Raw genomic sequence first — 12,007 nt, 5'->3', positions numbered from 1 at the left:
GCATTTATGACATATTTTATTCTTGAATAACAATGCAAACTTCTATAAAAAGAGCTTTGAAAATTGTATGAATATGTCTCGAATGTATAATGCATCATATGTATATGAAGCAGAATGTGTCAAAGTGCAAATAATATTGTTTGTGCCCCCTGCAGAATTAGAAATCCTTGGGTAGCACTGTTATAACGATCCCATGCTGCTAGTATTACAAAGTGCAAAGGTTCACTGGCTAAGAAAAGAAAAGAGCAAGGAGCAGAATTTCCTCACTGCACTGTTCTTGAACTATTTTGGCTTAAATATTTATTAAGGTATTTATTAATAACTGTCTCCCTTTATCTTCCTTCAGAAGTTTAGCTGAAATACAATGGGTGGGTACTCATACAGAAATGTTACATTATATGGTAAAGGTACAACCATACAATATCAATATCAGAATTTTGCTCACTATATTATTAATTTATCAGGCAATATGTTAAAGTATTAGACTATCATTTAATATTCTTGCTTCTCAAGAATGTAACAGCATAATGCTACAAACAGTCACCATCTGTAAAACATGTTGCCTAAACTGTATTTAAAGAGTGTTTCTGAAAGACAGATCTTATACACACATCTACTAAAAAAACATTTCATAAATTACTTTTCAAATCAGTCCTTGTCTCTGGAATGCATATTATGTTCCCTAGGGCTTTATTTGAAGTTTCTCTTTGAAATTAAGTACGATTTCCACCCCCCCACACACACACTTTCACATTGAATGCAAATGAAAATAACAATAGAAAGAAGACAGTTTTACTTTTAGTACTTGCTAGTTATAGAAATGAAGAAAAACCACATTTTTAGAGTACAACTATGTATGTGAAATTAAAACATTTTTTCTATTAATCAGTGTTAACCCAAAACAAAATAGAGCAACTTACTCTAATATATAATTGCACTGTTTCCTTTTCTTTTTGTGGATTCCGATATTTCTCATAGAAGTCCCGTCGCTTCTTTGTATCTTTTTGGATTTTATCTTTTCTCTCTCTCTTTTCTGCAGGTTCATCTGAGCTATCAGGAGACAGCTGTACTTGGGCTTTTGTCTTTTCAATCTCAATATAGTTCTCATTCGGATTCAGTACTATTACTCCATAGCCTTCCTATGGCAGAGGAAGAAGAAAAAGAATACATATAGATTTTGCCTTTGAAATGGTTTACATTTTATTTTATTGTCTTGACAAAGGATAGAACTGTTTCATTCATTTTGTGTTTCTATGTGAATTTATTTAGTCTACATTTATGTTCACTTATTTGCCTAGTTCTTTTTAACCTTTTAATAATTCTTCAGAAAGTAGGTTTTTTAAAATAAAAAAGTGATTATAGAACATGGTCACTAGCATATATAGTTAATGCTTCATTGACAGAAACTTTTACTTTTACCACCATTGCCTCTTTTAAAAACTATTCAGGCAGCTTTATGCTCCAATCTTATGTGCTGTTAGTTTTTTAAAAAATCTGAATGATTTAAAAGGGATTTAAGCAGTCAAACTGTGTATAGGATTACAGCCTAAACTATTAAACACTTTTGTCCCATAGAAGATAATTCACAAACTGATAGCAGAGTAACAATGAATCAATATAAACTGTGATTATTTGATGTTGCTAAGAAATCAATGAATTAGTTACCAGTTTAGACCGGAACAATTTTATTGGAATTATATGATGTATCGTCTTCACAGACTTTAGGAGAAATTAATATTTTATTTTTCTCAGAAAATGTTTACTAATGAAGAATATATGAAAGCATGGTGCATTTTGTGAAGGTTAAACAAAATACTGAAATACCTATGCAAAAGGAGGAGAAAGAAACAAAAGCAAAATACCAACACATAATTTGTGGATCTTCAAGATTATTTTGAAAATCTTATTTATAGTTTACTAAACAAGTTCCAGGTATTGAAGTAAAATTCATTTTAACCTAGTTAATCCAACAAATAACTTCTGCCTAACAGACCAAGTGAGCAGATGGACTACCTATATAGATGATCAAAGTTAACAAAGGATACTTTATTTGGTTTTGCTTTATTCTAATCTATGTAGCTATTCAAAAATCTTGTAATGCATTGTAGTAACTGTCAGGTAGACAGATTGTCACTTGGTGATTTTCTACAGTTGGACACACTCGACTAGTTATTAAAATCACATTTGAAGAACGTTCTTACTCCTCTTCCTTGTGCCTGTACAACTTTTCACGCCCTTCTCAAATTTCTGCTATACCTTCTCCTCCCACCAAAACTAAAGTTAAAGAACACTGTTGCACTCTGTTAAGCAGGGTGAAATAGAGGCATTCAGTTCACTGTCTATGGTATAAGGGAACATGGCAAAAAGGTCACCACAGGCCAAAGAGAAAATTGCCTCCTAGATTCTGTACCATGAGTAAGTGATCTCCTGTCATCTTTTCCCCCTCAGCTCTCTCTTCAGAGTGAACCTATTCATTCACACGTACCTTATTCTCTGGAATGGAGTAATCATGTATAAAGTATAAATTGTACTAGAGTATAAGAGGATTCAATTCAGATATGTATGAAAATGAACTTAGGATCCAAATGTGTAATGTTCTGAAAAACAGATTCCTGCCTTCAGGGACTAATTCAAAACTACTAATGAAATAACACCAACTAAACAAAGCATCTTTCATACTATTTTAAACAACATGCAGAGAAAAAACTGGTTAACTTTTTATAACCATTCAGAAGCGGTGCCCTGCAGAGCTCAGTGCTTTAGTTTGCTGTCCATGTTCCTGACCTGTTTATTCTGTTTATTCTACGTATTGATTCTTTCTTACTTTCACTACAATGCAAGATGTAAAATTCATGTATTTGTTATGATTTTACATGTGTAACTGAAATGTGAAACTGTATCCACGTTTTGTTGCTCACAAAAACAGACACACATAAATCACCAGAGAAGTAAAATTTGTCTAAGTTATTGATTATGTAACTGAAAATTACATGACTCATTTGTCCAATTTTATGAGGACATAATGTCAATTTTTCAAAGACACATCAACAGATGAAAAATGAATCCATTTCAAAAATCACAGCAACATAAATCAATTAAAGGATTTTTATCAATTAGGTTTTAAACAGCACAAACCAACCCTCAGTAGCTCTTTAAAACTTTTTCAAATACCATATTTGTTAGAGTAACAATAAATTAGCATGGAAATTCTATCATACACTTCATGGTTTCTTTCTAAAAACCCATTATAAATGTTGCTTTGCTTGTAAGGAAGTTGATATAAAGTCATATTCTTTTCCATCTTTTGTCCTCAGCCCCTTCAGCCTAAACTATATGAAGAAAAATAGGCATAGGAAAGAGGATTAGGTGTAATATACAATACTTGCTCAGATAAAAGGATGTAGAAATGCAACATAGCATATATAACCACAGCAGAATTTAACCTCTATCAGTTTTGCTAAATTGTTATCAACTCAAACTATCACAAGTTAATCTATGTCTTTAACCATAGTATGACCTTTGTTTCCTCTTCACTTCTGCAAACAATGCAGGATTGGGTTTTTTAAAAAGATTTCATTGGGGTCTTTAATATTTATATTTCAATCTGCATGATTTTTGAATAGCATACTTGTAAAGGAAGTTATTCAATTTTAATATGTAAAATAAAATTGTTCTATTACCAAATTATCAGTGTCAAAGCCCATATAAGTTCTGGACATTACCACTGGCTTCACCAAGTTAAAGCAAAGTTGACATCAACCTATGTTTAGGTAAAGATTTAAAATATGTTGTGGCAAGTAGTAAGACAAAGCTTTGGTTTTATAAAAAGGGCATACAACCTGTAATGTACCTTTTAGGGAAAGTGAGCAAATACTAATCTATGACCTCAATTTAGGCAGAAGCACACCCTACCCCGTCATATTTAAATGACTATTCAGAACAGTATCAACTGATCAGTAGCTACTAGCCTTGTTTCTAGTCTAGGTGGCCCAATTAGATGTAAGAAAATGCCTTCAAAAATTAAACAAACCCATAGGTTAACTTCTTAATATTGCTTTCATTTTTAAAAGCAGCCATTTAATTATGTCTATATTTGGAAAGCCATATTTTCTAAATTAAGTAAAATTTTCAAAGATAATTGCCAATACTGCTTTTTCTAACCTTATTAGATAAATCTCTCTCCCTTCCCCCAATACAAATATGCTTTGCAGATTGTTAGAAATATTGGCACCAACCAACTGCAATATACTATATTTGAGACAGAATACAGTATTCAGTAATTTTCAAGTCCATGTGCACAGACCAATTAGCACCAATTGCTGTGATAGATGTTTTCAGGACAGATGCAGGAAAACAAAGCTATTTGCTAGATACTCAATTTGATAGTATCCAACATCAGTTCTAAAATCTATCCGGCAGAACATATACCACAAGGATATTATCTGATATCTCTCCAAAGTCTATTGCATTAGGGTGGTGTAACTTGCGAAGACATTCCAAACAGCTATTTCAGAAAGCTTATTTTCAATTTTATATATGAACTTACTTGACTTTCAGATGATAAGATGAAGTAAAAGCAAGCTTAGATAGATAGACAACTGTTAGCAACTACACAGAATCCGAAGAATGCTTTGTATCAAGTGTCACACAAAATGCCACAAGTGTGTTAGGTAGCAAAATATAATAGTCACATCCTGTTTTAGAAGTCTGTATAAAATGCCCCACACTCTCTGTATATACATAAAACTAATAAAGCATATTAGTTTTAGCATATTAGCCAGTAATAGGATAGTCAATAGCAATAACAAGTATTTGAGATACATTCTGGAATTCTACAAACCTCATATGTCTGGAAAATGAATAATGAGCTGAAAGCATTCAGTCCTGCATATTAATTCACCAGAATGGGATGCCATATGTGACCAGAGAGGTCAGAGGCTAGAGTGGAATCCCTTGACCTATGCAACTATCTTTCTGGCCTGTAAGTAAGAATCTGTAGCAGATCATTTTCTTGAGCTTTATCAATTTGATTCTTTTTTTAAAAAAAGAAACCCATTTACAACATTTGAAGCAAGATCAAAGTTAATCCTCAGGAAAAGCAACCCAAAGAACTAAGATCTGTAACTTAGATTTATGCATGTTTAAAATGGACATAAGAATGGCCATTCATCTTTTTGAAAGATGTATGTTCTGTTTATTTCCCATCTTTTTCATAAGAAGAGTACCTATGTGTCACTGTTGCAACATCCTAGGTGCAACAGTAGGATGAGGTCATGACAACCAATCAGAAGTCACTAGTGAAGCGTAAAAGTAAACATAGCTGTTGGAGATGCAGCTCAGCTTGAAAAATGCCCCCTCCATTATTTGAGCAATTTTCTCAAGACGTGACCTGAGACTGAAACGCCTGAAATGTCAGTTGACTCCTTTTTGTATTTCCACCCAATGTGCATTTTGGCAACTGCACCCTGCTAACACTTTGTAATATTTTCATCCCAGTTACACCTCATCTCTCAGGCTCCTGAATTCCACTGCTGTGTCCAAATGTGTAAAAATGCTGTATTACTGCCAAACACACATTGTTCAACCAAGTTTCCAACTTAAAATAGCTCATCAAGTTAGGCAGGAAAAGAAAACATGCCACAAAAAGTTTTTAGAGGACCACCTGTTGTCTATTATTTTTACATAGCACTTACTCATAAATCATAACACAGGGTAATTAATCAAGCTGTCAAAGAAAAGGTCAAAGGTTAGGTAGGGGAGTCAGAAGGTCATGCATGGGCTGATAGAGGTCAGGGTCACACCACATTCCTCATTATCAAGTTGGGATGAGAGACGGCCCAAGCAAACAAAAGTGAAAGCAGATGGAGAAGTGAGTGGATAAAAAAAAGAAAGAAAATTTCACAAACAAAAAGAAAAGTGAAAGAAGAGTGTCAGCTGCTTTCAAATAAAGAGCAGAATAGAACTGAAATACTCTGAAATGTGCTCAAAAGGTCTAAATACAACATTAAAATTTGTATTTTTATTCTTTACATGTAATATAGATTTATTTGAAAAATATTTGGTAGAAAACAAGCAACATAAAACTACATGCTCTTGATTAAGTTTCTTATACATTTTCCCTACATTTTCAAGCATATTAGGAAAAAAATAGCTACTTTGATCATCATCATCAAATCCTGCTTTTCCTTTTATAGCTACAACCTATGGAAATGTAATAAAAAGCTCTTATTTGTATGAAAAATAGGTTTTGAACTATATTCTTCATACACACAAATGTTCATTAACACAAAGCATCATAAAAGTCCTTCTGGATGACACAAGAGTTATAAAATATTCTATGATTACACTGACCTGAATTAGATGCAGAATACTGTGCAAAATTAGCTGTCACCCTTTCCTCAAAATCTTTGTTAATCTCATTTTGAATGTTTGCAGCTTTATCAACACATGCATCAATGTCAGCTCCTTGGTTACTGAACCGCTGTACTTGGAAGAAGATATAATTAAAATGTTTTGGCACAGAAAAGGTGAAATTGTATCTTCCCCTGTTCCCTGAGGAGTCTGTAAAACATGTAGGATATATTGACAAACACACACCCTTGTCTAGAGCCCTGACATTCCAGGTCACCAACTGCTATTTATTTCAGAATACTTACACTTACCCATATGATCACCTGCTGTGTTACTAACTTTTAATGGCTGCTAAAAGTGTAAGAATAAAAACCTCTTAATGCCTCTCCTGATAACTTTATTTTAATTCTGGAAAGTCTTCCTGCTCGTGTTCTAACCCCTTAGATTAAGCGATATATAAATGCCTTAAATAGTAAATAAATGTCTAGAATTATTATTCAGGCATTCTAAAACCCTTGCATGATATGAGAGCTGAGGCTGAGAGTGCTTACTGCAACCCCAGTTGGTGTCTCCATAGCCCTCCATGAGTTAGAGGAGTAACCTTTACAGTAGGAAGTCTTTTTACCTGTGAAGGCTCCCTTTGTGTTTGAGAACCCTGATTTTCCATGGTTCTAAATTGAGTGCGGAGACAATTTGAATAGAAAAGTCTTCTTTGCTGCAGACGTCACCCCTCCAACTCATGGAGAGCAATGGTGATGGGAGCAGAGAGTGCCCTCATCCTTATCCCCTTCTTATCACCTGGGAGATTTAGATTGTTTGAGTAGTGCAACTATAAAAGAAACATGCAGTGTGTGTTACTTGGAAATCCTCTTATGTAATAATGTTGCAACTATCTAGATTTTAGAAACATTATAAACGTAACTAGGTAATAACTGTTGATTTTCTTTATTCTCATACAACAATTTTCAGCAGAGTCAATGTGATGAACCTAGACTTAACAGGGTGCTTTCTTAGGTGGAAGGGAAGAGGCAATCACTGATTCTTCCTTCCCTGTGTTCTCCCAAAAAATTCTGCTATGGAGAGTTGGTGGACCCTGTGAAACAGTAAGGGAAACGGCACTGGGGAATGCAGGAGGATAGGAAATTAGACAAAAATCTCCTCCCTCCCTTCTTTTAGCAGGAACATCTGCAGGATTCAAGACCCTTTGGTTTGCAAAGGGCCTAGTATGGTTCCAGCCCAATAAGAACTGAGTGTGATATAACACTTTCAAGTTGTAATTAGTAAACTAAATTCTCCAGGGTTAAAGAGCTGAGCTAAGTTATATTACTCTAAAAGAGATGCTAAGAGTGCACACTGGGCAAAACAAAAACAAAAGGATGTTTCTTATATATTTTGAACCAGTCTTAATGTTCAAAACATATTTCTGATCTTTGTAGGCTGTTCTGGGACATAAAGGTAAAGGGACCACTGACCATTAAGTCCAGCAGTGAACGACTCTGGGGTTGAGGCGCTCATCTCGCTTTACTGGCTGAGGGAGCCGGCGTTTGTCCGCAGACAGCTTCCGGGTCATGTGGCCAACATGACTAAGCAGCTTCTGGCTAACCAGAGCAGCACACGGAAAGCTGTTTACCTTCCCACCAGAGCGGTACCTATTTATCTACTTGCACTTTGACATGCTTTTGAACTGCTAGGTTGGCAGGAGCAGGGACCAAACAATGGGAGCTCACCCTGTAGCAGGGATTCAAACTGCTGACCTTCTGATCGGCAAGCCCTAGGCTCTGTGGTTTAGAGCACAGCGGCACCCACGTCCCTGCTCTTTCCAGCTGAAAGAGGGCAAAAAATATTCTAAATAAATATGCTATTACAATAATAAAGATGTTACATTAATAATTTTTGGACACTAATTCTTATTTTTTTTTGGGGGGGGGGGAGTGTGACTTCATTTGATGGAAAATTAAAAAGTATTGTACTCCATACATCTACTTTTCCCATGCACTGAGGATGGGATATAGAAAACGTTGTGCTAGCATAACTTTGCAAGGCACCAGGACTGCAGCAATGCTATGATGACAAAGGAAACATAAATGGCAGAAAACACATTTGTTTTTTCTAATGAGGAGCAAAAATAGTATGTTTTTAAGAAATAATACAAAATATGGTGTATTCAATGGATTGGATGCAAACTGTGCCTTCCAGAAATGGAAGGACTCCTTCTGTCTACGGAAACCTCCTCTTTCAGAGGAGGAATCCTACTGGTGGAATGGGGAAGAATGTATCTTTCATTTATTTTCCCTCTCCCCACAGCCCATATGCCTCCAAAATTTTTTTTCCAGAGGGCTGGGGACCCTTTGGAACAGCATGGGAATTGCTGCTGGGAAAACAGAAACCAGCAAAAAATAGTTATCGTTCCTCCCACCCCACAGCATAATGTACCTACTGGTGGTGGGAAGAAACTCTGGATCTCAACCAATGTGAGAAAAAAAAAATTAACCCTAGGAGTGTTCACATGTTACACTCAACAAGTATACAAACTATGTACACAGTAGCTCAGCTGTGGAAATTAACAAGTGTATGAATTAACATGTATAGAAACAGTATGTACCTGCGTCCAGTGTAACATTTGAACAAGTCTACCTATCATCATGAGTCAATCCAAACTCTGTAGACTGTGGTGCATAACAGTGTTTACACCAATAATTTCGAGATATCGTTTGTGCAAGGATTCTATTATGTAACTTTATATTATCTCACGTGAGTTCAAATGAGGAGGAAACCATTCATGATTATACCCACAAGGTCACACATTATATGAAGAACTGATGTGAGTAATGATTACAAGACTGTGTTACAAATCAGAAAGCTCCCAGTTTGAATATCTTTTCTACCATGAATTCAACAGGTAACCTTAGGCCAGCTATTTTCACTCAGACACAGGCTACCATCTGCACTAGAATAGTGGTATTTGCCTACATTACAGGGTTTCAAAAATGGGATGCCATTCTAAGTATTATTTTTAAAAAATATTTTTAGACTGCATTTTAAGCAAAGAGCCTAAAAAGTGGTTTACGATTTATCATACTGACCAATCACAATTTAAAAGTGAAATAAAATAAATTTAATCACAAAAACATTACTAAAACCAGCACTAGGGAAACAAAATATAGTCAAACTAAAACTGCGGGAGGCAGTGGAAGACAGGAGTGCCTGGCGTCCTCTGGTCCATGGGGTCACAAAGAGTCGGACATGACTAAACGACTAAACAACAACAACAACAAAACCAGAACAGTCCAACATATAGCTATTAAAAACCAAAGTGAAGAGGAAGTATCTTTAAAGACACATGAATATATAAGGGAAAGGCACCTGTCTAACCACATGGGATTAAATTCTACAGCTGAGGAGCTACTACCTGTTCCAGGGCTCCTGAGAATGATCTTAAGGTGCAGGCACTTTGATATGGGTAGATGTAGAGCTTAAAGTAACCCAGTCCCAATAGCCAGAACTTGAAAGTTTCCATTACCTGCACTACAAATTTGGCCTGAAAATGCATTGGAAACCAGTGCAACCGGTAAAACAAAGCTGTAATGCGCTCCAAATGTTTGGCACCAACCAATATCTCGGCAGCTACATTTTGCAAATAAATAAAGGTGCTTCATTGGAAAGAAGTTACAAAGAAGCATATGCTCAAACCAGAAGAAGTATATATATGTCTACTCTCCAGGAGAGTACCAAAAGCTGTCTTGGGGCAGAAACAGATTCTAAAAGTTTATCATATGCTAACTAATAGAAAATGAAGAGAAAGGGATGGGACTCCAGGAAGCGAAGAAGAGAGAGGATGATGTGTGGGAAAGACTTTGCTGTGAAAGAGCAGAGTGGGAAGGTATTATAAGTGGAACCTACAGCGTATCCTCAACCCCTAACAGCAGTAGTCCTGTTGAGGGTTACAGCTAGCTAAGCTGTAAGGGGTAGGTGCGAAAAAATTGCCTTCTCCCTTCCCTCCTGGTTTTCCTTTGCTTTTGTCCACTTAGCTTTCTGTGGCTCTTGGAGTCCACTGAGCATGCTGATTGTTTTCCAGTGGTTTCTTTTTAGCACTCAGCCACCTGAGTACATTATTTGATAGGGCAAGTGGAACTCACAGCTACAGCACTGTATCCTCATTTCTTAGCAGCAGAACTGTTCTTGTTCAGGATTCCAGTCAACCATTATAGAGTCAGTTTGGCTGATTCCCCACCCTATTTTTTCCTCTTCTGACTGATATTCAACATTCCATGACTCATGGAAACTGCTAACCAGGCTCAATCCTCATTGCAGTGTTTTGGCCTTATATTTTCTTTTAATTTAGAAACTTTAGCATATTTAGAGAATCACTTATTTATATAGAAACCAGTGCTTTAAGATTGCCTCATTTCACCTGCAAATGGACAAATACTCTGAGGGAGAAAGGAAACTTGTTTGAATTTTGTGCATTTTCAGGTTTCTAGTGCCTGTGATCTTACTGAAGTTTTTGAAATAATTTCAGTTTACCATTCTGATGTCCTCCATCTTGTAAGTAACCTATCAATTTAAGGAAAGTCATCCAACTGGGGGCATTGTTATGCCCCTATGGTTTGCATGGCTAGAAAGGTCTGATAACTTTACACTTTCTGGTGGTTTGTATGAATCAATCAGAGAGTCCACATACTTTCTTCCCCTTTCTTCTGAAAGATGTATTATTTGTTTGCCTGTTGTTTCTTAGTTCTACAGACCACATTTTGTCATACCAGTAATCCCAAAATGGTTTCCAACATATAAAACCACTCAATTATAGAGGCATTTGAATAAAAGTTAAGGATAGGAATCAAAACAGAACTGCGCCAGTCCAGAGACTGGTAACAATGGCAATATAATTTATTTGCTGTCTAGTGCAAGGGAACATTCCAGCCTGATATGGGGTTAAAATTTGGCCCATAAGGCTGTTTTCCCCAAACCACAGCCCCACATTTGATATGGTATGTATTATCAGGTGTGGGACACCTAGAGACAAGGCTGCCGATGCATCAACTGATGCACAGTAAAATCCAAACTTCGGGTGCTTTAAAGTACCACAAAGGGAACCAAGCAGAGGACCTTCTCAGTAGTGGAATGCCCACCTGTCAGATATCAAAGAGATAAACAATTATATGACCTTCTGTAGAAATCTGAAGGTAGCCCTGTACTGGGAAGCTTTTAATATTTGATGTATTGTGTGTTCTTCTATATTCCGTTGAAAGCTGCCCAGAGTAGCTGGAGCAACCCAGTCTGATGGGTGGGGTACAAGTAAATTTGTTGTTGTTGTTGTTGTTGTTGTTGTTGTTGTTGTTGTTACCTCTTTGCATCACTCACCTATCAAATTTGGTCCACAAGGCTAGAATCTGATAAAGATCTGGCCTGCAGAGCCAAAACAGTCCACCCCACCCCCCCGCCCATTCTAGCGACTGGGAAAACGAAAATGCTTTTACTTACTGGCAGAAACCCATTAAGGTCTCTGCCATCCAATTCTTCAGGGGGAAGTGAATTCCAAACCAGGGAGCTACTACAGATAAGACCCTATTCTGCAATAGCCAACAGTGGGCCCAGGCCTACTGACAAATCACAGAACCTGGTACAGTTAACTACGGAAGAAAATACTTCAACAGAT

The 12,007-nt window shown here is 36.4% G+C and overlaps 1 protein-coding gene across 5 annotated transcripts in view; it reads right to left on the bottom strand.

Moving 5' to 3' along the window:
- The window catches only part of ARB2A (ARB2 cotranscriptional regulator A), a 204,628-nt gene that overhangs the window by 124,888 nt on the left and 67,733 nt on the right, over positions 1-12,007 (bottom strand). For all 5 annotated transcript variants that reach the window (XM_081880534.1, XM_081880536.1, XM_081880537.1 and 2 more), the window contains one exon: positions 921-1,139. In XM_081880534.1, the coding sequence (XP_081736660.1) occupies positions 921-1,139 (219 nt within the window). The remainder of the gene's footprint in view (positions 1-920; positions 1,140-12,007) is intronic.

The sequence above is a fragment of the Podarcis erhardii genome, assembly GCF_964252035.2.
Source record: "Podarcis erhardii genome assembly, chromosome: 11".
Classification (NCBI taxonomy): Eukaryota; Metazoa; Chordata; class Lepidosauria; order Squamata; family Lacertidae; genus Podarcis; species Podarcis erhardii.
The sequence above is the reverse complement of the archived record's forward strand: the minus strand, read 5'-3'. Positions and strand labels throughout refer to the sequence as shown.